Source organism: Cetorhinus maximus, chromosome 6 (genome assembly GCF_964194155.1).
Source record: "Cetorhinus maximus chromosome 6, sCetMax3.hap1.1, whole genome shotgun sequence".
Taxonomy (NCBI): Eukaryota; Metazoa; Chordata; class Chondrichthyes; order Lamniformes; family Cetorhinidae; genus Cetorhinus; species Cetorhinus maximus.
Genome location: NC_135884.1, coordinates 5,755,376 through 5,782,069, shown reverse-complemented (window position 1 = coordinate 5,782,069; position 26,694 = coordinate 5,755,376). Strand labels below are relative to the sequence as shown.

At 42.1% G+C, this 26,694-nt stretch overlaps 1 protein-coding gene across 1 annotated transcript in view; it reads left to right on the top strand.

Moving 5' to 3' along the window:
* Nucleotides 1-26,000, top strand: part of mcm2 (minichromosome maintenance complex component 2) — a 33,674-nt gene extending 7,674 nt beyond the window's left edge. Inside the window, exons 7-17 of the mRNA XM_078543130.1 lie at nt 2,989-3,196; nt 5,482-5,616; nt 6,409-6,600; nt 7,983-8,076; nt 10,716-10,966; nt 12,527-12,653; nt 15,427-15,539; nt 17,366-17,608; nt 21,300-21,482; nt 23,948-24,103; nt 25,371-26,000. Of these exons, the coding sequence (XP_078399256.1) occupies nt 2,989-3,196; nt 5,482-5,616; nt 6,409-6,600; nt 7,983-8,076; nt 10,716-10,966; nt 12,527-12,653; nt 15,427-15,539; nt 17,366-17,608; nt 21,300-21,482; nt 23,948-24,103; nt 25,371-25,481 (1,813 nt within the window). The 3' untranslated portion in view covers nt 25,482-26,000. The remainder of the gene's footprint in view (nt 1-2,988; nt 3,197-5,481; nt 5,617-6,408; nt 6,601-7,982; nt 8,077-10,715; nt 10,967-12,526; nt 12,654-15,426; nt 15,540-17,365; nt 17,609-21,299; nt 21,483-23,947; nt 24,104-25,370) is intronic.
* The last annotated feature ends 694 nt before the right edge of the window (nt 26,001-26,694 follow it).

The following is a 26,694-nucleotide window of genomic DNA, read 5'->3' as shown; positions in this document are numbered from 1 at the left end:
GTTAACCCCACCTCATTAGAGCAACCTATTATGCTCCATGGTTGAAATATTGTGTTTTTTTGATGGGGGGGGTGGTGGGTGGTCTCTTGGCTTCTAGTTTGAATAATATTTGGTATTCACTTTTCAAGTTTTTTGGGGGGGCAGGGAGGAGAAGAAGAGCTGTAGTTTTTTTATGCATTTTTAAAAATCATTTTGACTGACTTTATTCAAAGCTTTGTTTAAAAAATGTCAATTATTTCACTTCTCGCATTCCAAGACCACAAAAAATGCTCAGTAAAGAGTCAGCTTCAATTTGAGTTCTTTTACAAGGTTTTTGGGCTGTTTGCCATCGCTTTAGTCTGGGATGCTTATTTTTGTGTCTCTTGACTGCTAGCTTCAGTTGTGTACTTCATTAAGTACATTAGGTCTCATATTAAATTGAGAAAAAAGCATTAATTTTAGATGACTTTTTGCCTCATTTTTAGTTAAATGCATCATCATAATTCATTAGTATGACATTAATCTTTTCTCAGAACAGTCGCTATGACTCCACTGCACCTAATGCGTGGCTTATGTCCAAAAGTTACTTAGGTTAATAGGTTGGTTCTCACAGCCCCCTCATGACAAGCAGGTCCCATCAGTCTGGGCTGGAGTCACATCCAAGTTCTAGAGCTGCAGGAATGCTGTGCTAATTCACTGCATAGCCCACTCTTCTTCGTGATTTTCACAGGCTGAGATGGTCTCACTGACAGTGATTGTTCACTCCTTGTGCTAGAGTGAATCTACATGCACCACTTTTACCTCTCTCGTGATTTTAACTGACTCCGAGGGCAGTGCTCATTCTCCACGCTCGCGGTTATTCTGACAGCTGAGCCCAGCAGGCTCAATGAACTTTTCAATTGGAGGTGTTACATTTAAGGCCTGTGATTTCATCACCTGCATGCACCCCTGCTGATTCTGGTGTTTTGGAATCATGCCTGTTCTATTTTTTCCTTTTAATCCAACTGATGAGTCCTGGGGCCAGTCATAGCTCCTACTGCTGCCTCACTTGATACAAACTTTAACATTTAAATATTTGTATCCCAGTCACCTTGACACCGGTTGCCAAGTTTAAGTAATTTTGAACTCGAGTGCTCTGGAGTTCTTGCAAGTGACAAAAATTTGACTTTCACGTGATGTGTTAAACCCAGAGTCGTCATCAGTCCGTTATGATTTGGCAGGTGATACGTGCTAGGCGGACCAAATTCACGAGGGAAACTTGGCCACGCTATCACGATGGTTTTGCAATTTGTATTTATTTCGAGAAAGTTGCATTCAGAAGTAGTGAGTCCACTAACACCTTTTAGTGATTTTAAAAATTGAATTAAAACATTTATTAACAAAAGAAAAGAATTCAAACACACGCATAAGATTACAGTTGACATTATAACAAATCCCAAAATTCCTAATTAACCTGACTCCCAACTACACACCCCTTTAAGGCAACAGTCCAAAATAGATTTTAAATTTAAATAAGCAATCCAGCCAGGTTACCCCACACACCCACTCAACGGTGGAATTCCAAAGTCTTTTTAATGCATCTTTAGTTACAGGACACAGCAGACTTCTGCAAAAGTGGCCAGAGGTTTTTCCCCAAGGCTGCTTTACATGGCGTACCTTTCAAGATTTTATATGGCCACCCCCTACATAGCCTGCCATCCTCCTTTATATATGTTTCTCTTTCTTTAATGTGTAAAATTTCATTGTTCTACATGCCTTTAGAAATGTATTTTTCCCATGATATAGAAATCTTTCATGTCAATATGGCCAGTACTTTTGGGAAAAATCAATGTAATAACTTCGCCCTATTTATCTTAGTTTTAAATATCCTACCCATCCCTTTGAAAATCAAACAACTCCCACTTATCTTAAAATGCAATTTCATTCACACCTTATCTACTGACTCTTATACTCTTGCTCACTCATTAGCATTTCAAATTCCATTTTTACATATGACTCTTCTGATAATTTCAACCTTGCAGTCTATCTGACTCTTAATTCAATTAAATCATCCACACTCGCACCCAAAGCCTACAGTAATTTTATGAAAAATATTAGTTTCGTGACAAGTCTTAGAATGATGCAGCACAGAAGAGGCTATTTGGTCCATTGTGCCCATGTCAGTTCTATGAACGAGCTATCCAGTTAATTCCACTACATTGCTCCTTCCCCGAAGCTCTGCAAATTTTTCTTTTAACGTATGAAACAGAAGTAGGAGTGGGCTATTCGGTCCATCAAACCTGTTCCACCATTTAATCATCAGTATAGGCTAACCCTGGACTCCGCTTTCCTCTGAATTTCCATATCTCTTGGATTAGAGAATTCCAAAGATTTACAACCATGAAGAAGAAATTCCTCATCTCATTCCAAAATGGCCTTTAGCCTGAGCCTATGCCCCCCCCTGATTCTAGAACTCCCAGATGGGGAAACACCCTCTTTCAACATCTACCCTGCCAAGCATCCTCATAATTTTGGGGTTTCAGTGAGATCATGGCTCGTTTCTCTAAACTCCATAGAATTTTACTCCATCCTTCCTCATTGGACAACCCCCTCATTCCCAGAATTCAATATAGAGCCAATTATATATCCAATTTCCTTTTAAAAGTTACTATTGAATCATCGTCTCTCTTTCAAGCAGCACATTCCACATCATAACTCATTGCATTAAAAATGTCGCACCATTGCTCTTCTGGTTCTTTTGCCAATTATCTTTTGCCAGTTTCTCCCAAATTATTAAAATCCTTCATGATTTTGACTACCTATTACTCCTCCTTAAGCTTCTCTGCTCCAAGGAGAAGAGCCCTGGATTTGGTGGCCTCTGGGACAGATGAGGGCTAACCGATAACATATGCAAGTTTTTAGAATAATGTCCTTGCTTTTGTACTCTGTATCCCAGGGTCCAATCTTTTTTAACAGCCTTATCAAATTGTCCTGCTGTCTTCAAAGCCCCACTTATTATTTTTATTACAGGCAGCTTCACTTGAATCAGCTGATCCGGACAAGTGGCGTGGTCACCAGTTCTACAGGGGTCCTGCCGCAGCTCAGCATGATTAAGTACAATTGTAACAAGTGTAACTTCATCCTGGGACCGTTCTTCCAGTCCCAGAACCAGGAAGTGAAGCCAGGCTCTTGTCCTGAGTGTCAGTCTTCGGGGCCATTTGAAATCAACATGGAGGAGGTATGTTGCCTCAGTCCTTTGGGAGATTCAATCTGGTATTGCATGTAACATCTCTTTGATTGATTTATTCTGCTGGGCAGCTAGGCAAGAGGTGGTGTGACAAGCTGGTCATAACCACTACTCATTTTTTAAAAAGTAATTAGAATTATGTGGTAGAATTTACAGCACAGAAACAGGTAATTTGACCCAACTGATCTGTCAGTGTTTCTTCTGCTTCAGTTGTGTCAACTTCACAGACTATTACCTGTGTTCTGCCAATATTTATACGGGTAACGCTAGCTAAACCAGACGTAACCTCCTGAGATGGTAGTCCTGATAATGAAAACTTTTAAAAATGTAAATAACCTATGGATGGGTCTTGAAGATTTCAAGTGATGGGGCTGTGTCTATTTCCTTTGGTAGCTTGTTTCCATTGTGGGATTGTCCTTGGGAAGAAAGGTTATTGATACACATTGTCTTGAAAACAAATGTTCTTTGAAGTTTGTGTGGATGACTGCCTTATGTTTTGTCATTGCTGGAGGGCAGCAGGTACTTGTTTCTGTCCATTCCAGGATCCGTATGGATCTCCTGCCGCCATACTTCATCCAATGCTACCTGCATAACCTGCTGCTGTTTTGTCCTTTTGTGTTTACCGTCAAACAAGCCTTTTAAGAAAAAGGTTATTGGCCTGAAATGTTAACTGCTGCTGTCTCCAAAGATGTGCCTGACCGACTATTCCCAGTATTTTCCGTTTTTATTTAAGTCTTTTTTTTTTAAATTGCCGGTGAGAATGTGGAACTTAACTACCACGTGGAGTAGTTGAGGCAACTAGCGTAGATACAATTAAGAGGAAGCTAGATAAACACTGGGTGGGGTACGGGTAAAAGGAATAAATAGAAGATACTTTGGGAGTAAATGAAGAGAGATGCCAGGTAGCTCGTGGGTGGGCATGTTGGGCCAGGTGGCTAGTTTCTGTGCTGTAATTATTATTTAAGGAAATTACTCCTGAATTCATTATTGGTTTTATTAGTGGCTATCTTTGTTGAATTTTTAAAATTTATATAGCTGGAGAAGCAGTTATTGTTTGTCGTGGTTGACAATCCATTCAACGGCTTCAGCTGACGCAGTCTGGTTGTGATGCCACCAGGAATGGACCTCTCGAGGCAGAAGTTTAGTATACAGACAATAGTCTGACTTGTATGGTCGCAGTCACAATTTGAGTTGTTCTGCATGGTGCACTTGTGAAGCATGTGGTCACCATCTTCCCTGGTGCTTATGTTAATGATGGTCTTCCCCACAAGTACAGTCATCCCTACACCCACTTTATCAAACCCCTTCATAATTTGAAAGATGTCTATCAGGTCACCCACCAGCCTTCTGTTTTCTAGATATTATCATGTTTGTTAATCCAGATATGGATTACTAAACAGGATAACCCTTGTAAACCAGAAGGGTTTATTCAGTATCTTTAGGAGTGGAAGAATGAAAGGGATGGGAGGAGTGTGGAATAAATTGGTTGCTTTCATGGACTGAAATTTTGCCTCATCTCTGATTTGAATTTTCACTTCTTTAAATGCAGTTTACAGAGGACAGTTGAATCAGATTTCAGGGCATTACCAACGGTTACAATTTACATGAATCATCTTTCACCAGCTCTTTTCCTCAGCATGGTGTTTCCAGGGCTCTAGCAGACAAGGAACCATCACGCTGCCCTGGACCAAGGTGTCCTTGGTCCTCCAGCCTCTGTCCTTCAAAACTCCAAATAGCATTGATTCATGTTTCTCATTTGTTGGTGTGCTTCTTTGAATTTTGAGAGCCTGGTAGTTTGGAAAAGGTTTACCTTGTGGATCTTGTGTCATTGGTGGATAAATTCTAAATCAACACAGGTAATCTCTAAATAACAGTCGCTTGAGCTTCTTGCAAGTTAATGACTGTTTATTTTTGTTGGGGCCCCTAAACTTACAAGTTTCACACCTACGGTATGAGGCTTATGAAGACAGTGATGATCATTTCTGGCATCATGTATTTGTTCCCTCTTTTTTTAAAAGAAAAATTAATGAATAGAAATCAAATCACTAATTATGGTGAAATTATGGCGGAAAACCAAAAAAACCCTATTTGCTTCTGACCGGGTAGCATTTAAATGTTTTATCTTTCTCCATTTAAAGGTGCTTTTAAAATTGGTGATGTTTAGCTTCACTCAGTTCTAACCTAGACATGCTCTTCCAGTTAAACATGAATGCTTGCTGTGAACTGAGTTTTGTACCAATGTCCTGTTTACAGATCAGTCTCTTGTTTCCCTTCAGACTGTGTATCAGAATTACCAAAGGATCACCATTCAGGAAAGCCCAGGCAAGGTTGCAGCCGGGAGGCTACCACGCTCAAAGGATGCGATTCTTCTTGCAGACCTGGTGGACACCTGCAAACCAGGTGACGAAATTGTAAGTTTTCAATCCTTTTTGTGTCCACGTGGGGAATCATACAGGGAAGAAAAGCACATTTCTTTTCCAGACAAGTTTTAAAAGGAAGGCCACTTTATATGCCAGTTGCATTGTGCAATTTGTGACTATGAAGTAGTTTCAGCTTTGTCAACTTCATAGTGTTAATACTTTCTCAAAAATTTCCCAACTCCCAGTCCTGATAAATTGAGATCCCAGTATAGCTGCGATCAGTGCCACATAAACCTGTCAGACCAGCAGTATAACTGACCTCAGTCACGTGTTACTCTTGCATTATTGATCTCAAACTAATATACACAAAGCATAAGATAGAACTATACAGAATAGTTGTCTGCGTAGTGTTGAAAGTTAGTGAAGCATCAAGAAGCTGAATTGGTGTTTTAACCCTGAAATGTGTTCCTTCAGAATTCTAGGCTGTGTTTATAGCAGAGAGTAAAGTCCCACTTGTTAATGGGGGAAAGAATAAAATAACAGGGATAGTGGGTGGGGGATGGTGGGGTGAAGAATGTAGGTCTTTTTTTTTAAAAAAATTAAGATTTGAGCCAGATAAGCAAATAGGACTATTCCCATCGAGCCTATCTGCTATTCAACAAGACTGGAACTGATAGCCTCAACCAAGTTTTTTTTTCCCTGCCCACCCCAGTCACCAAATGGACTGAATGAATCTTAATCATTTGCATTTTATAGTAATATGATTATATGATTTAAATGTTTTAATTTGCTGTTATTCTGATGGGTTATTGATATGTATGCTTGTTCTGTCTGTTCTTGCAGGAGCTCACCGGCATATATCATAATAACTATGATGGTTCCCTCAATACTGCTAATGGGTTCCCAGTCTTTGCTACAGTGATCATGGCAAATCACATCACAAAGAAGGACAATAAAGTGGCTGTTGGTGAACTAACAGATGAAGACATCAAGGCCATTGTGGGTCTTTCAAAAGATGAACGCATTGGAGAGAGGGTGAGTGCGTGTTGTGATGATGAGACCTCAAGAAGCAAAGTAAGCTATCAAAGTTGACTAATGTACTTAGGCAGAAAATAGAACAGCACAAAGTAAATCTCCTACTTGTGTGGGTGGGTCATGTATGTGTGCATATACATACACAAATACATGTGCATTTTATATGTTTATTTTCTGGAGGCATATTTGAGCTGAAGTCCGCTCATGAATGCAAGTCAAAAACATTTTTCTTGGTGGTCTCATCTTTTTAAGGGGTGCCAGTTAGGCCTTTCTGCGACCCAGGAAAAACTGAGCTCTGTTTATGCCAAATTTGGCCAGAGAGTCTTAAAAGACAGGATCTATCAGCTGGTTAGCATATTCAAAGAGCAGAGCATCTGTTTCAAGCAGGCCCTCAAGACCCTTGGATATTGCTGGCTGTTAAGTTGGCAGCTGGTAGGTACACTTCCAGAGAACATTAGGTGCAGGACCCTGCTGCCGAAAAATTCATTCGTTTTTTTCCCCTTCTTTCCCCCTCCCCCATGCATATTTTTTCACCTGATAATAAAGCGTGGTCCAATATCTCCTACTATGATCACTTAGCAAATCTTTTGGTTTTGTGGGTTTCAGCGCTAAGTCAAACAAACAAGTCATCCCCAGATGCTCTTTGGACCCATGTCCAGAAGGCATTGAGAACTTGGAGTGCATATTTTGTTGCATCCAGAAGGTGTAGTCTTCGCATGGTAATGTACATGATTGGGCTTTACTCAGCATCCACCCAACATTGTCCATGCCCCATGTGGAGAGTTTAAAATTACCATGTTATCAGAAGATCCTCAAGGTATATTCTGCTCCTGGTCTTTAATAAACCAGACCTGTTATTCGTAATGCTTGTTCCGGATAGCAGGAGTGGGAAAATAATTCAGTCTCCACCCTCCCCAGCACCAGCAGTCGTTCGCCTGAATAATGTGAAAATTTTGGGCTGCGTATAAATTTGAAAATCTTTCTGGCAATCAAACTTCACCTTTTGTTTTAAAACATGGGATCAATTTGGGCTGTAGCAGCATATTGTACATTATACATAGACTGATTGTGGCTCAGATCGACATAATCGTGAGGCTGTTCTGTCTGTGTACCAGCAGTGGTATTCATGAAGTCTGCATCTTTTTGAAATTAATTTTGTGTGAGATCATGAAATTTTTAAGTTTACTTCGTGTTTGTGTGATGTGCAAAGTGGATTCCTGTTGTACACTGGGACATTGTAGATGGCACATTTTACACCACTGGATACTAGCCAGACAGGTTCTAGTGTTACTGTGTAACGATTGAACTGTCTAACCATTCTGCTACAACTGATTTTGTAACTATGCCTATCGATTATAACGTCTGTTGTTCCTCTCTTCTAGATCTTTGCTAGCATGGCACCTTCTATATATGGTCATGAGGACATAAAAAGGGGCCTTGCACTGGCACTGTTTGGAGGTGAAGCCAAAAACCCAGGTAGGTCTTATCTATTAGGAAATTAAGCTTCCTTATTAGCATTGGCGGCTTTGCCATGTTCCTCTTTTTTTTCCCTCCTTAAGAACCATCCCTTGGACCAAGCTTTTGATCACCCCTCATTATATCTCATCATTTGGCTCTGCCAGTTTTTATTTATTGCACCTTTGAATGTTTTTGTAAATTTAAAGGTGCTCTATAAATTGATTTTTTAATTCTTCAGTGTGTAATCTTTTTGAATTCACTGTTTACTTTAAAGGTTCACTTCATTTTAAAATCTTCTAAGACATAACTATGGTATCACCTAATTACCACTGCTTGATCTATTGCATCATCTGTTAATCTGCACCTTTTAACCCTTTTCTCCCAAGAGGTAGCATTGCTGACAAAAATGATTTTTCATTCTATTTTTGCCCTTTAAGTCCTGTGCATTGCTTTTTATTTGTTTTTATATATCCTATATATCGTTCATCTAACCCAGTCAGCAAACCCTTGTATTCCTTTACAAAAACAGAATTACCTGGAAAAACTCAGCAAGTCTGGCAGTATCGGCGGAGAAGAAATCAGTTAACGTTTCGAGCCTTCATGGCCCTTTGGCAGAACTGCAGCATAGTTTCAACAAGGGAGAAATATAAATTGGTTTAAGGTTGTGGTGGTGGTGGTGGTGGGTTGGGGGTGGGGGGGGCGGGGGGAGACACATTGAGGGTGTGGTGTGAGCAGATAATCAAAAGATGTCACAGACAAAAGGGTCAAAGAGGTGTTGAAGGTGGTGGTCTTTGTCTGAGAAAAGTGCTAATTAAGAATGGAAAACAGGATATTCAAAGTACAGCTCTAGTGGGGGTGGGGTGGAAAGACTAAAGGTTTTAGTTTTAGATTTAAAAATAATGGAAATAGGCGGGGAAAGAAGAATCTATATAAATTATTGAAAAAAAAAGCGGGTGGGGGGGGAAAAGAAACGGGGTGGGGATGGGGGGAGGGGGAGTTTAAGATCTAAAGTTGTTGAATTCAATATTCAGCCCAGAGGGCTGTAAAGTGCCTAGGACAGACATGTTGGCAAGAGAACAGGGTGGAGTGTTAAAATGGCAAGCGACAGGGAGGTTTGGGTCTTTCTTGCGGACAGACCGCAGGTGTTCCGCAAAACGGTCGCCCAGTTTGCGTTTGGTCTCTCCAATGTAGAGGAGACCGCATTGGGAGCAACGAATGCAGTAGACTAAGTTAGGGGAAATGCAAGTGAAATGCTGCTTCACTTGAAAGGAGTGTTTGGGCCCTTGGACGGTGAGGAGAGAGGAAGTGAAGGGGCAGGTGTTGCATCTTCTGCGTGGGCATGGGGAGGTGCCATAAGTGGGGGTTGAGGAGTAGGGGGTGATGGAGGAGTGGACCAGGGTGTCCCAGAGGGAACGATCCCTACGGAATGCCGTCAAGGGGGGTGAAGGGAAGATGTGTTTGGTGGTGGCATCATGCTGGAGTTGGCGGAAATGGCGGAGGATGATCCTTTGAATGCGGAGGCTGGTGGGGTGATAAGTGAGGACAACGGGGACCCTATCATGTTTCTGGGAAGGAGGAGAAGGCGTGAGGGAGGATGCGCGGGATATGGGCCGGACACGGTTGAGGGCCCTGTCAACGACCGTGGATGGAAAACCTCGGTTAAGGAAGAAGGAGGACATGTCAGAGGAGCTGTTTTTGAAGGTAGCGTCATCAGAACAGATGCGACGGAGGCGAAGGAACTGAGAGAATGGGATGGAGTCTTTACAGGAAGCGGGGTGTGAGGAGCTGTAGTCGAGGTAGCTGTGGGAGTCGGTAGGCTTGTAATGGATATTGGTGGACAGTCTATCATCAGAAATTGAGACAGAGAGGTCAAGGAAGGGAAGAGAAGTGTCAGAGATGGACCATGTGAAGATGATGGAGGGGTGGAGATTGGAAGCAAAATTAATAAATTTTTCCAGGTCCCGACGAGAGCATGAAGCAGCACCGAAGTAATCATCGATGTACCGGAGAAAGAGTTGTGGGAGGGGGCCGGAGTAGGACTGGAACAAGGAATGTTCCACATACCCCATAAAGAGACAGGCATAGCTGGGGCCCATGACCCTTTTGTCTGTGACATCTTTTGATTATCTGCTCACACCACACCCTCAATGTGTCTCTTCCCCCACCACCCCCCCCCCCCCCACCCACCTTAAACCAATTTATATTTCTCCCTTGTTGAAACTATGCTGCAGTTCTGCCGAAGGGCCATGAAGGCTCGAAACGTTAACTGATTTCTTCTCCGCCGATGCTGCCAGACTTGCTGAGTTTTTCCAGGTAATTCTGTTTTTGTTTTGGATTTCCAGCATCCGCAGTAGCTTTTAGCTTTTTGTTTTTATCCTTGTATTCCTTTCGCCATCATGTAGCTTCCCCTTAAATTCACCTATGCTGTTTGACTCAACTTTATGGTACGAATTCCACATTCTAATCACTGTGGGTTTAGAAGCTTCCCTTGAGCTCTCTACTGAATTTATTAGTGAGTGTCTTATATTTGTAATCCCTTGTATTGGATTTCTCACAAGTGGAGACTAATGTATTAGCTTCTTGAAGACTAGATTTTCCTTGATGCTACTTTTGATGATTTTAAACAAATTTCTCTTTCTGGTTGCCTGGGGCTTCAGGTGGGAAGCACAAGGTCCGTGGGGACATCAATGTCCTGCTATGTGGTGACCCAGGCACGGCCAAATCACAGTTCCTGAAGTATGCTGAGAAGGTCTCCAGTCGAGCGGTCTTTACCACTGGTCAAGGTGCTTCTGCTGTTGGTCTAACTGCCTACGTGCAGAGGAACCCAGTGAGCAGGGAATGGACTTTGGAGGCTGGTGCTTTGGTGTTAGCAGATAGAGGAGTCTGTCTCATAGATGAGTTTGACAAGGTAAGAAAACCCGTACTTAGAAATATTTTAGTTTCTCTTTTCTTAGCCTGCAAACCACCCCACGCGCTCCCCCCCTCCTCACTACTTGTACTGAGTTGTGCTCTCCTTGGCTGCCAGTTGGGGTTTGGAACTTTTCCCAGTTGCTATTCTTTGCAGGTTTTTAAATATATTTTGGAAGGGGTAGTTCACTCCTGAGCCATATCCAATCCTTTCCTCTTACTTGCGTGGGTTTGGTAGTGTAGTGACTGTTGCTGGACTAATGATCCCGCCATGACAGTTTGAGAATTTGAATTCGGGTTAAAAGGAAACCTGGAATGAATAAGCAAAGCTACCAGCTTGTTGCACAAAGCTCTTGGTTCACCCCATGCCCCACTGGGAAAGAAAATGTGCTGCTCTTACCCAAACGGCCTGTAACTCCCATCCAATACCAATGTAGTTGATTCGACGGCTTCTGAAAAGTGGTGTAGCAAGCCACTTGGTTGCAACAAAACCCACTCTAGAAGACAGGACATGACCACTTAAAGGTGACTATGGATTGACAATAAATGCCTTTCCTGAGAATAAAGAGGGGGGAGAAAAACAGCATGCACCTTCTACCAGTTGTCATGCAAAAGAAATAATGGACTTGGCACTGTGGTTGTTCTTTCCCAGAGAGCATCAGCGAATTAATGGGTTGCTATGGCCAGTAGTTTCGCTCTAAAAACAGCTTAACTCCACGCAGGCTCCACAAGGCAGCCCGCTTGATTGGCACACCTTCCACAAACATTCACTCACTCTACCATCGATGCGCAGTGGCAGCAGTGTGTACCATCTACAAGGTGCACTGCAGAAACTCACCAAAACTCCTTAGGCAGCACCTTCCAAACCCACGACCACTACCATCTAGAAAGACAAGTGAAGCAGACACATGGGAACACCACCCCCTCCAAGACACTCATCATCCTGACTTGGAAATATATTGCCATTCCTTCACTGTCGCTGGGTCAAAATCCTGGAACTCCCTCCCTAACAGCACTGTGGGTGTACCTGCACCACAGGGACTGCAGCGGTTGAAGAAGACAGCTCACCACCACCTTCTCAAGGGCAACTAGGGATGGGCAATAAATGTTGGCCTAACCAGCGACGCTTACATCCCGTAAATGAATTTTTTTTAAAAAAGGTGGGGAAATCAAACCTGGTTCCTGTAGCAAGTTTCAAAAATTTACTGGAAGAAAGACTGATATTTATAGTGCCTTTCACAACCATAGAATGTCCCAATGCAATTTACAGACAATGAAGCAATTTTGAAGTATAATCACTGTTGTAATGGAGGAAACAAAGCAGCCAGTTTACTTGCAGGGAGTTCCCACAAACAGCAATGTGATAATGACCAGATTATCTGTTTTTGTGACGCTGGTTTGAGGGATGGATATTAGCCAGGAGACTGGGGATAACCTCCTGCTATTGAAAATGAAGTGCCGTGGGATCTTTTACATCCAACTGAGATTTTTGACAAAGCATCAGTTTAACATCTCATTCGAAAGAGCAATGTGTGTGATAATGCTGCTTTTATACTTTCAGATGAATGAACAGGACAGGACCAGTATTCACGAGGCGATGGAACAGCAGAGCATCTCCATCTCAAAGGCTGGTATCGTGACTTCTCTTCAGGCCAGATGCACGATAATTGCTGCTGCCAATCCCATAGGTGGGAATAAATCAGACAATACCTTCTGTGCAATGCATTTGGGGGTGCAGAATCCAAACTTGCTGCAGGTTGGAATGTGACCACAATGTAATGCTCGTCAGCAGTAATTGGGAGAAAATATTTAGGTGGTGCTTGTAAAAAGTTTCAAATGCGTACTGAAAAAAGACTTGCATTTATATAGTGCCTTTCTTAGACTCAGGATGTCCCAATGCACTTTACAATCAATGAAGTATTTGAGCATCGTTTGATATACTGAATGGCTTGTTCTGCCACATTAGAGGGTAGTTAAAAGTCAACTGCTTATGTGGCCCTATGGCTGCAAAGGATCGCCAACACTGGGATTTTCGTTGTCTGGGTCTGTTGCAAATAATTGATGGTTGCGATCAGTTGACAGCTCCATTAGTTTAATGAACAACCACTAGGATGGTGTCAGGGGAACCAGAAGGATCTTTTTTTGATCTAGCAAGCATTTCTATGTTCCTACTTTTGGAAGCAGGATTTGGATCCCTTGCTGTATGATAAGTGCAGTATGTACAGTATAATCCCCTGTTTGAATTCACTGTAACTAACTTAAACAGTTACAACAGATGGTGGCTAAGTGATAATTTCACTGGACTAGTAATCCAGAGACCCAGGCTAATCCTCTGGGGCCATGTGTTCATATCCCACCATAGCAGCTGGTGGAATTCATATTCAATTAATAAATCTGGAATTGAAAGCTGGTATCAGTAATGGTGACCATGAAACTCGTTGATTGTCGTAAAGACCCATCTGGTTCGCCAGTGTCCTTTTAGGGAGGGAAATCTGCTGTCCTTACTCAGCCTGGCCTACATGTAGTTGACTCTTAACTGCCCAAGGGCAATTAGGGATGGGCAACAAATGCTGGCTTTGACTGTGATGCCCACATCCTATGAAAGAATAAAGAAGAAAAAAATCAGTTACTTGTGCTTCTGCCCTCACCTGGAGAACTGGCTTGAAGGGCACACACTCCAGAAATAGAGAAGCTGAATCTATCTTTGCAGTTGAAATGTATATACACCTGTGCTAATGATTTTAATTCTATCAATACTTCCTCTTTATAATATTATACAATTCAAACCAATTCTTTTCCCCTCCCTCAATGTTTTCAGCCTAGCCTGTATCAATAGGAAAAAAGAGGTAAAGCAGAGAGAGAAAATATAACCATTACATAAGGCAAGCTTTTTTTTAAAACAAGTGCTGATGGTGATCGCTCAGTGGGTAGTCCTTGCTTCCTAAGTGAGAAGGTTGAGAGTTTACCTCATTCGTCAGACTTGAGTGCACAATCTAGGCTGACGCACCCAGTGCAGAGAGGGTGCCATGCTGTCTTTGAAATGAGACATTAAACTGCGGCTTAATCAGCTTTATTAGGTTAATAGGGGAAAAAAGTTCCAAAGCACTACTTCGGGGGAGTTCTTACTGCCCAGGACAGTATGTATCCCACAACCAAAATTGCTTTGTTTATATTTTTTAAAAATTATCTGGCCATTTGTCTCATTGCTGTTTGTGGGAGCTTGCTAAGTGCAGATTGGCTGTGCTTTCTCCATTAAAACAGTGACTATACAGCGAAGGTGCTTAATTGGATATAAAGTACTTTCAGATGCTCAGGTTCTTTAGAAATGCAATTTTTTGCTTTTGAGTTAGAAGGTTGTGGCTCAAGCCTTATACAAAGCATTCCAGGGCAGTACTGAGGAGCTAACAGGCCTTGGTTCAACATCTTAAAATGAAGGACAAGGCCATGTTTGGGTGGGTTGTAGGATTTCTTGGTAGCGTTCCGGGTAGAATAGGGAGTTTACCTGGTGTCCTGGCCACCATTTTCCCCTCAACTGAATACTGCCAATTTTGGTCATTTATGTCATTAGGCTTGTGGGATGTTCCTGAGCATACAATTGCTATTTACAGAATAATTTGTGCAAGTCTTACTTAAAGTGAGCAGCCACTCCTGGGCATGACTTTTCTAAACTACTGGCACTGCAAACCAACAAATGGCATGCTTGGCACTGATTTATGTTTTGAAAAATTATGGAATTGTTTAGCTTTTAATTGCATCCAAAGTTTTATAAAAACACTGCAAATTCTGGAATTAAAATAGTAGATGCTGGAAATATATAGCTGATCTATTGTATCTGTAGAGAGGAAAAAGGATTGGTTCAAATTTTTAATTTTTGAATATTCCGAATTGTGGTTTTAGTGTATTTCACTCTCTTCCGTCTGAGATTTGACCTGTTTTGAATCCACAAAAGACTTTTTTTTTTACAGCACAAGTTTTATTCTATTCCCTTTCTCTGAAAAAGACTTGGAATTTAGCACCTTTATCAAACCTCAAACTTTGGAGCAAAGTTGTTGTGAATTTTATGCAGGTCCTAAACTCTGCAGAACAAAATCCTGCACCATTAAAGACCCAGGAGTGGGGGAGGGTGGTGTGTGGGGAGAAATACTGGCCAGGATTCATGTGGGAAAGAGAACTCCTGTCCTCCCGTGAATACTGTTGGGGATTTTTATAGTCTGTTTGAATCCGTGGAACAGGCCTACTGGGCCTAATTCCAACATCTTTTCAGACAGTGCTGGGACCTCTGACAATGCCACACTTTGCAGTCATTGCTGCTTTAGCCTTGAGCCTGTGCTGGAGTGGGATGGAGATGTCCCAGCTGATCCATGCTGACATTTAGTGTGTAATACATTAAGTTTAACAAGTAGTGAAAGAATGTTCTAGGGATGATGTGAGATTTATTTACGTACCTTGTGTTCTGTTCAGGTGGTCGGTATGACCCTTCTTTGACCTTTGCGGAGAATGTGGATCTGTCGGAGCCTATTGTGTCCAGATTTGACGTCCTTTGTGTTGTTAGAGACACTATTGACCCTGTTCAGGTATGGATTAAATTCTGTTCTCATTATTGATGCAGTATTTTTTTGATGTAAATGTCCTATTTAACTTCCTGCTTAAAAAAGGAAGGCTATACCTGCCCCTGAGTTAATGCTGTGATTTAAAGTTATCCCAGGCTACTGCAGTAATATAAGTAGAACAATTTGACTGAGTGGTTTTTTTTGTGCTAGGATATGTTATTTGCATATTAATTGTATTTAATTGAACACAAGTGATGGGCATGAACTGGGGATTCAGTTGAGCCCCTATAAATGGATAGATTTGAAACTGTGGTTGTTAGGTTAGGAGGTGTATGCTTGTAATGTTGTAACTCTGTAAATAAGTGTGAAAGTATGTAGAGATTAGCTCCAGTTCTATACTTCACCAATTGACTTTCTGGAACAGAACAGGGGTCAAGACAAGATTTGACAGGAAGTAATGTGGAATATTAGAGCATGTGATCGGAGGTAAATTTTACTGTCTTGAGAATAACAGGGCAGAGAGTTTTAGGAAGGGAATTCCAGAGCTTAGGGTCCATGTAGCTAAAGGCATGGCCACCAGTAGTGAAGTGAAGGAAATCTGTTGCGCAAGAGGCCAGAATTAGAGTAAAGCATTGATCTGAGAGTTGTAGGACTGAAGGTGGTTGGTTAGAGAGGGCTGAAGCCATGGAGGGATTTGAACACAAGTATAAGGATTTCAAATTCGAGGCTACGATGGATCGGGAGCCAATGAAGAGAACGGGATTTGGTGTGAGCCTAGGAGTTGGCGTGAATAAGTATATTTTTTTTAAATGTTGTTCTCGGGAGTAAAAAGTTTGCGGTTAATACAAAAATTGGCTGTGCGATAATGAGGGGAAAAAGCTGTAGGCTGCAGGGAGATACCAATGGACTAATCAGGTGGACAGAAAAGTGGCAAAGGGAATTCAGTCCAGAGAAGTCCGAGATAATGTACCTGGGGAGGGCAAAAATGGCAAAGGAATACACAGTATGTGGTAGGATGCTGAGAAGTGTAGAGGGACAGAGACTTTGAAGTGTTCACTGATCCCTGAAGGTAGCAGGACAAGTGGATAAGGTGGCTAAAAAGGTGTAAGACATACTTTTATTAGCAAGGCATAGAATATAAGAGCAGGGAGGTTATGCTTGAACTGTATAAAATACTCGTTAGGCCACAGCTAGAGTACTGCATACAGTTCTGGTCATCACATTACAGGAAGGATGTGATCACTAGAGAGGATACAGTGGAGACTGGTAAGGATGTTGCCAGGAATGGAGAGCTCTAGCTATGAAACATTGGATAAGCTGGGGTTATTTTATTTGAAACAGGGGAGGTTGAATTGATGTGTAGAAAATCTGGGGTTGGTGGGAGGGGAAGGGTGTGGTGGTGATTGGATAGTGGACAGGAAAGACCTGTTTCTGTTAGTGAGGTCAATAACCAGGTGGTATAGAATTAAGGTAATTGGCAGGAAGATTAGAGGGGAGTTGAGAATTTTTTCACGCAGAGGGCTGTTGGGGCCTGGAACACTCTACCTGAAAGTGTGATAGAGGCAGAAATGCTCATCACGTCCTTTTTTTAAAACAAAATCACGCAGCTGAAGTGGTGCAATCCACAGGACTACAGACCAAGAGCTAAAAGTGGGATTAGGCTGGATAATGCTTGACACTGACACAGGCAGAATGGGCTTCCATGTCGTAAATTTTCCATGTTTCTTCTCCCCTAATCTAGTGCTTGGACTACCAGGATACTGTGCTTTCCTTCCTTATCCTCTATTAGTTAGTTTTTAATTATGTCATTCAATGACCGCTGTAAATATTCATCACCTTATCTTGCATAGGATGAATTGCTGGCTCGCTTTGTCGTGGCCAGTCACATCAAACACCACCCAAGCAACAAAGATTGTATGAATGGAGAAACAGGAGAAGCTTATTTGCCAAACACGTACGGGGTGGATCCCCTCCCACAAGAGCTGCTGAAGAAATACATCATCTATGGCAAGGAGAAAGTCCATCCCAAACTAAACCAGATGGACCAGGACAAAGTGGCCAAGATGTACAGTGATCTCCGAAAGGAGTCAATGGTAAGAAAAGACATTATTGTGTTTTTGCTCCTTCGCTCTCCCTGGGTTTTTTAATGACTTTCTGCAAACTCCTCTGTTTTCTCAATAACTATCCAAGCAATATTCCCTTACTGCTTTCTTGCTTTGCTATCCTGCCTCTGTATCAATTACAAATTTAGGCACACTTTTTTTTTCTCTAACCCTCTGTCCAAATCATTGACTTCTGCAGCCTTAGAGATGTCAAAATCATGGGCTATTTACTTTTATTTTTATTCATTGATTTACTATTCATTTTCCCCAACCCCCAAAAGGGCCACCTGTTACTTGTTCCATGTTGTTTTTTCAGAGTGCTGACCCTTGTCCTGTTATTTACACATTCTGCTTTCTTACCTTCATGCCTCTTCATGTCCCTTGTTCAATACTACAGCCGATTATTAGATCCATTTATCAAAGCACTACTAATATACCCATTGACACAGCCCCATTTCTGTAGCAATTGTACCCATTTACCAGATCCTCAATGCTGCAATGATTTTGAAGTACTCGGGTAAGGTCCATCTCCCTTTTGTGAAAATGGGTGTTCCATTGGTCGCTGTCCAATTATTCAACGCACGTTCACACTCAGTAGAACTCCAGTGTAATTTCTAAGTCCTCTATTCTTCTCTTGTTTCTGTGTCCAACCAGGTGTCTTACCTTCTTCACATTACCTTCTTCAGCACTGACCATTAACACTCTTTGTCTTGTGTCCGTAGCATCTTTGTCAGTCTCTCCTTAGCCCCCGCCTGTCGCTGACCTTCTATCCTGCTTTACCTGCTCCATCCCCTTTTATGCTGAAACTGAATAAACAGCAGTTAGGCCATGGATAGAGTACTGCATGCAGTTCTGGTCATTGTACTATAGGAAAGGAGCGGTTGCATTAGAGAGGGTGCAGAGGAGATTTTTCTATGATTTTGAAGTACTCAGGTAAGGTCCATCTCTCTTTTGTGAAAATGGGTATTACATTGGTCACTCTCCAATTATTCAACGCACATCTACACTCAGTAGAACTCCAATGTAATTTCTGAGTCCTCTATTCTTCTCTTGTTTCTGTGTCCAACCAGGTGTCTTACTTTTTGCTCCTTTTAGATTAAATAGCTTTTCTATTTTAAATTTGTTAGAACAGCTTTTATCTCACCTTCAATCTCCTTAGTAAAGAAAGACTTGCATTTCTATAGCACCTCTCACGACCACTGGATGCCCCAAGTGCTTTACCAACCAATTAAGTACTTTTGAAGTGTAGTCACTATTGCAATGTAGGAAACACGCAGCCAGTTTGTGTACAGCAAGCTCCCACAAACAGCAATGACTAAGTAATCTTTGATGTTGATTGACGGACAAATAATTGGCCAGGACAACAGGGATAACTCCCCTGCCCGTCTTTGAAATAGTGACATGGGATCTTTTATATTCACAGGGCTATGGCTTAACCCCCTCATCCAAAGACTAGCACCTCCAGTGGTGTAGCATCCTCTCGATAGCTCAGATTCTGGGTTTGAACCCTCCCCTTCCGTTCCAAACATGAGCTGAACTGTCTTAAATCTGCTTGTAATGTGATCCAAGTGTATTTCTTCGTACTACCTTCTGCCTCTTATCCTGTTCTTCATTTTGTGAAAATGTATGGGGAGGTTTATTAAGGAGTAGCTTCATTCATCGAATTTAAGAGCAAATAACACTTGGCAGATGTTGAATTTTTTTTCAATTATAAGATCTCAACTACACTTCTAAACAACCACCACTCTAATATATCAGCTTCTCTAATGCAATTTGTTCCAAGTGTAGATAAGAATGCACAGGCTTGCTGCAGAAGGAAGGAGGTGGCATCTCCCAGTTAACTGACTGTCTCACAGACATTGCACAGAATTGCATTGTCCAAAATTGACATTCATCAGCATTACAATCACTGATTCCCCCGCTATCAACATCCTGGGGGTTACCATTGACCAGAAACTGAACTGGACTAGCTATATAAATACTGTGGCTACAAGAGCAGATCAGAGGCTGGAAATTCTGCAGACAGCAACTCACTGCATGACTGTCCATCTACAAGGCACAAGTCAGGAGTGCGATGGAATACTCTCCACTTGCCTGGATAAGTGCAGCTCCAACAACACTCAATAAGCTTGACACCATCCAGGGCGAAGCAGCCACTTGATTGGTGCCCCGTCCACTGCAATAAACATTCACTCACTCCCTCCACCACAGTGGAACCGTGTGTACCACCTAGAAGATGCACTACAGCAACTCACCAAGGCTCCTTCGGCATCTTCCAAATCTGCAACTTCTGCCACCTAGAAGGTCGAGGGCAGCAATGCATGGGAAAACCACTGCCTGCAAGTTCCCCTCCAAGCCACACACTATCGTGACTTGGAACTATGTCACTGTTCTTTCAGTGTCATCGGGTCAAAATCCTGACTCCCTTTCTAGCAACACTCTGGCTGTACCTGCACCACATGGACTGCAGCGGTTCAAGAAGGCTGCATGCCACCACCTTCTTGAGGGCAATTGGGATGGCAGTAAATGCTGGCCTAGCCAGCAATGCCCACGTCCCATGAATGAATATTTTTAAAAAATGGGCCATTTAGCCCAGCTGGTCTTTGCTGATTTATGCTCCACACGAGCCTCCCACCCCCCTCAGTTTATCATATCATTGTATCTTTCCATCCCCTTCTCACTCATATTTATCTTGCTTTTCCCTTAAGTGTATTGCTATTCACCTCTAAATAAAACAGTAAATTTATATTTTTGTTGAAATACACGCCATTGAAGCTATACAAAATAATGAAAAGCCCATGCTTTTATTCGTAAGCAGATATCCTGTGCAAAAACTTTACAGAAAGGGCTTTTATACCCATCTTCTCCAGGTACACACACGCACTCCCATTGTGAGGCTAAGGCAATAGAACAACTCTACTACTTAGAATCGTACAGCTGGCTGTACTTGCTGGGGTTTGGGGGTGGGGGTTGGGTGGGGTACTGGCATCTTCTCTTTCTGGCTGGGAGAGCAAAAGAAAGGACTCGTGACCTATGTTGTTTCAGAACAACCTAGCACATAGTAGTGTTTCAGCCTTAGGACTCTTCAACCTCCTTACAAGATGATGGTTTTGATTTATTTTATTTAGTGGATGCAATTCCCCAAAGCTAAGCGATAGCCTCTGCATTTGCTGAGTTTGTGATTGGTCCACTGCTCAGTCCCGATATGGGACGCTCATGGTTAATGTGCATCATTGTTTGTGTCTCTCCAAGCACATAAGGGGTTTGTACTGAGGCAGAACGTTGGAGGTTGGCTGCACTGAAGCCTTGGCTTGTCCTGAACCTGTTTAGCAAAGTCTACACTCGCTGTAGTAGTTCAAAGTCTGCCATTCGACAGATGGGGTTTGTTACAAGAAACTTGTGCTTCCTATTTCTTGATCCAAAGGATGCTCGCTAGTAGATCCTACTCGGGAAGGTTGTTCCATATGGGGAACTGAGTTGGAAGGCGGGCAGTAGGTAGATTTAACAGAGTGCTAAACAAACTATAAACAACAGCTTTTTAAACACCGCAAAATAAATGCACATCAAGCTGGAGGCTTAACCTTGCCTTGGGGTGGAGGTTAGGGGAGGGGGGTAACCTGTACTTATTGTTAGGCATTCTCAAATGTCACTTATTTCATACATATATTTTTCTCCCTCACAGGCCACAGGCAGTATTCCCATCACAGTGCGACACATCGAATCCATGATTCGCATGGCCGAGGCACATGCTCGCATCTACCTGAGAGACTATGTGATGGAGGATGATGTCAACATGGCCATTCGGGTCATGCTGGAGAGCTTTATTGACACGCAGAAGTTTAGCGTCATGAGAAGTATGAGGAAGGTGAGTGGAAGGGAGGTTGTTTTAGTGGTTTTTGTTGTTGCTCTTGCTACTGTTGAGTGATTGCTCATGAGGAGAGATGGAAGATGGCTTCAGTTTTTTGTGATTGACAAATGTGAAACTTACATCTCTTTTACTAGATATTGGGTTTCCTTACAGAGAAAATACATGGGTATGAATTGCTTTCTTTCCCCATTGCTATTCTTGGCCTTATTGTGTCGATCTTGCCTCAATCTTTGTTCGACCCCTGAGTGTGAATGATACTGGATTGGCAAAGACCGTTCTGTCAGGCTGACTGGAAATTTGTAGGGTTTAACCCAGTGGTTTTCAGTCCTCTAACGAGAAACCCCTCCAAATGACTACTCCTGGGCGATTGTGGATCATGTCAGCTATCCAAAAGAATATTGTGACAGAAAATGTTGTTTAGTATACTGCAGAAAAAGAAATGTGGCTGGTAGGCCTATAATAGGGAGAAAGAAGATGTATAAAGCACAATTCTTGATGTCTGATTTCAGATGCTGATAATCCAGACCTTGTGAATTCTCTGGAATCTCCTCATGTACCTGATTTCAAAGACCTATGGTTAAATCTATGGCAACATGGCATCTGTTGCAAGAACACAGGAAATAGGAGCAGGAGTAGACCAAATGGCCCATTGACCCTGCTCTGCCATTCAGTACAATCATGGCTGGGCTTCAACTCCATCTTCCTGCCCACTCCCTATATCCCTTAGTTCCCTGAGAGACCATAAACCTGTCGGCCCCAGCCTTAAATTCATTTAATGGAGACATGTCCGCAGCCCTCTGGGGTTGAGAATTCCAAAGATTCACAACCCTGAGTGGAATAGTTTCTTCAAGTCTCAGTCCTAAATGGTTAGCCCCTTATCCTGAAACTGTGCCCCCAGTTCCCTGACCCAATGGAAACAATCTCTCAGCGTCCACCATATCAAGGCCCTTCAAAATTTTGTAGGTTTCAGTGAATCACCTCATTCTTCTAAACTCCAGAGAATATAAGCCCAATTTACTTAACCCTTCATCATAGGACAATCCCTCATCTCAGGGATCAATTTAGTGAACCTCTGCTGTACTGCCTCCAGTGCACGTATATCCTACCTTAAATGTGGAGACCAAAACCCTGCACACTGCTCCTGATGTGGTCTCTCCAAAACCCTGTACACCTGCAGCAAGACTTCTTCATTCTTGTACTCCAGTCACTTTGCAAAAAAGACCAACATGACATTTACCTTCCTAATTGCTTGCTGCACCTGCATGCCAACTCTGTTCCTTGTACAAGCACATCCAAGTCTCTGTGAACATCAGCACTTAAAGTTTCACACCTTTTTCAAAAAAAATCCTGGTTTTTTTATTCGTACAACCAAAGTGAATAACTTCACACTTCCTACATTATACTCAATTTGCCATCTTGTTGCCCACTCACCTAACCTGTCTTTTTTTTGAAGCCCGTGTCCTCTGTACAGCTTACCTTCCCACCTAGCTTGGTATTTTTTTTTTGGCAAAGTTTAATACATTACTCTGTCTTTTCTTCCAAGTCATTAATAAAGATTCTAAATAGCTGCAGTCCCACCACTGATCTTTGGGGTATCCACTGTTCACTGCTGGCCAACTTGAAAAAACCCCATTTATGCCCCCTCTCTGCTTTCTATCCATTAACCAATCCTCTATCCACGCTAAAGTGTTGCCCCCAACTCCATGAGCCCTTATCTTGCCTATTAACTTTTTGTATGGCACCTTATGGAAGACTTTTGGAAATCCATCTACTGGTTCCCCTTTATCTACCCGAGCAGTTGCACCCTCAAAAAAACTATAAATTTGTCAGATACTATTTCCCTTTAGTAAAACCATGTTGATGTGTTCTAATCATGCTATGCTCTTCTAAGTGCATTGTTAAGACTTCCTTAATAATAGATTGCAGCATTTTCCCAACAACTGATGTTAGTCTAACTGGTCGGTAGCTCACTGTTTTCTCTCCCTCCTTTCTTGAAAAGTTGCATAATTAAATCACCCAGCAACATTAAATTAAGTGCACCAGTGGTTGCTCAGTTTTGTTTAAAGTTGTGACTGTAATGACAGAATTTGTTTTTTATCGAAACAAAATTAAATTTGCAAACCTCCTAACTTCTGCTTGGCCCACCTGCCAACGGGAATCTAAGTAATAGTGTTTGTGCTACTGAGATTCACTGATCTGGTAATTAATGGTATTGCACTGGGGATATTTGATTGCATTGTTGGGTCCGCGCCCTCTAGCTCTATCCAAATTCATTACACATGGGGATCAAGGAGAGAGTTCAGTCATGCTGGGCAGGACTAAAATGGATGCTGGAAGCAAAAGGCTTCCTGCATTAAGTTTCATTCCGTTTTTTTTAAACTGAACTCGTGGGAGATGTGTTAATCAAAGTTTATTTCTAACCACTGCAATTATGTTTTCTCACTCTTTTTCTTCCCCCTCAGACATTTTCAAGGTACTTGACATTCAAGCGAGACAATAATGAGCTACTACTCTTCGTTCTGAAGCAGCTAGTGGCGGAACAGGCCACTTACCAACGCAATAGATATGGGGCACAACAGGACACCATTGAAATACCAGAAAAAGATTTGGTAGAAAAGGTAAATTAAAATATGGCTGTGGTGTTGCAGTTTATGCTGAAATTTGTGGTCTTCCAACTTTGTTGAAACTATACATTGCAATAAAAGTTTTAAGATCTAATTATATTAACTGAAAATGAAACACACCAACTTGATTAAGTATTGTGCCCGACATGTTACAGACCAGAAAGCTCCCAGTTTCAATCCTTGTCGAGAGGGACTCGCTTGGTAATTTGGGCAAAGGTAGCAATAAGGATTCACTGGCCTTGAGCTAAGAAGGAGTGGGGTGGGGGGGAAATCAACTACTGTTCTGTGTTGATCACTGTCCAGTGACCCATAGTGGAACTGGATAGACCCCTAGGACACAATTTGGTATGTTCCCCATGGCAAAGTAATTTGCTAATGCTGAGGCATGCAGACCTGGGAGCAGATACGATGTAGTATAAGTCTGTCTATGCCTGTGGATCTATATCCTTGCATGAGTTAGCTTGTCATCTGAAGGGTTGGATTGCTTAGTTTGTAGCTGTGTCTGTGTCCTCCAGTACTCTGTGCCTGGGTTCTGAATCGTATACAGCAAGGGATAAGATAGATGATGTGAGACCGTTTCTAGTACTTGGGTCCTGTGCTGTAGTGCGGAACATATAACTCCTGGGCGAGGTGAGAAGCCAGGTTAAAAACCCGTGCCAGTTAGTTTGGTGGGGGTGGGGTAGAGGGAAATTTGTATATTCCCCTCGACTTCTGCCCCGCCACCACCCCCAACCCTGCCCAAGCAAAACACTGCTGCACATGCATTTTTTCTTTGAAGAATTATAAATTTAGGAATCTCTGGATGATAATTGGCCATGTTAATTCAGTGACCAAGTCCAACCCTGTTTCATTGCGTGGAATTCCAAAATTTTCGTGTGGTGTTTGGGGAATTCCGGCAACTATTCTATCCCTTTTCCTGTGAAAGCCAGCTGGCTGGAGGATTTAAATACAGTGCAAGAAGTTTCTTGAGATAAATGTGGGCAAAGCAATGAAACAACTTTTTGTAGTTATAGGGACATTGTATTTAAGACTTCAAAGTGGGGCCTGAACTACGTTTGTGTTCCTGATATAATTATCATTTGTGTTCTGGTTGACATGAAGTGTACATTTTGTGTGCCTGTTTACCTGTAATATTGAAGGTTATCGAATCCAATTGTTGTATTGTCAGTATTCAATTTAAAAGAAGCTATTGAGAGCCTCTTGTTTTACGCTGATTTTCCTGGTTTGGTTGTTTTAAAGCTTTGCCCTTTTTTCTCTCTAGGCTCGTCAGATCAACATTCACAACATGACCTCGTTCTATGAAAGCGACCTCTTCAAAATTAACAAGTTCGCTCATGATGTGCGAAGGAAGTTGATCGTACAGCAGTTCTAATTTTTAAAAAAGGAGAGAAGAGGAAAGCTCTGTGGAGGTTGGCATAATGCAAAAGCTGAAAGCTTGCCCTTGGCATAGATGAGCGTTTTTGGGTGATAACAATGAAGTGCGTACTTTCTGCAGGATGGGTTAAGAAAAAGGCTATTTGACCCATCAAAAGCTCATTCCTCGAAGTACCTTGAACACACTCATCCAGTTGCATTTTGAATGCCCCCTTTGGATTTTGTTCCCCCATCTTGCCTGCCAACTTTACCAACTAATGTCTGTATTTTCAACAGATTTTTTTTTTGAAAAAGGAACATGTGCAAAGACTTCCCTTTTTACAAAAAAAGCTACTACTTCATTGAAACTGAAAGTCTGTCACTTTTTTAAACTGAAGCTATCCTATTTGCATAATGACTCTTCCCCCCGCCGCCCCCCCCCCCACACAGTTGTGCTTGTTTCTCTGTGTATCAGTAAAACTAGGTGTACATTCTCTAATTTGTGTTGTAGTAACTATCAATAAAGATGTTTTTCCAAGTTTTTGCATCTTGTTTCAAACCATTCCAAGAGTTGTCAAGCTGGAGACTTCAAGCATGTTTATGACCTCATTGCCCCCCTGTAACCTCCTCCTAGCCCTGCCGCCTCCAGGAGCTCTGCTTTCCTCCAATTCAGACCTCTTCCTACATCCTTGATTTTTTCTTAAGTGTCTTGTCATTGATAGCTAAGCCTTCAGCTTCCTGAACTCCAGGATTCTCTTCCTAAATCACTCAGTCCCTGTGCTTTACTCTCCTTTTAAGCATCTCCTACCCCTGACCAAGCTTTTGGTCATCTGTCCTAATGTTTCCTCATTTGGCTCAGTGTCAATTTTTGTCTGATTACACTCCTGTGAAGTACCCATGGAATGTTTTGCTATGTAAAAGGTGTTGAATAAGTGCACGTTGGTTGGTGGTCAGTGGTGATTGAGTGATTGCAGCGCCTTCAATAATTTTTCAAGATTCTTCATAGTGAAAAGATCAGCAGGATAAAAATATTGTCAGTGCAGCTGCACTTAACCTTAATTTAAAGCTGTGGGTTCGTGTTGGCTACATGCCTCTTGCAGGTATTGATTTTTCTACTAATTGTGTGTGTGCCAGATAGGTAAAGCAATCGTGCTGTTAGCATTGTGCTTTGCCCAGTGCAATCTAGTGCATAACCCCCAGTTCAGAAAAACAATTGGTTAACTTCCATAACA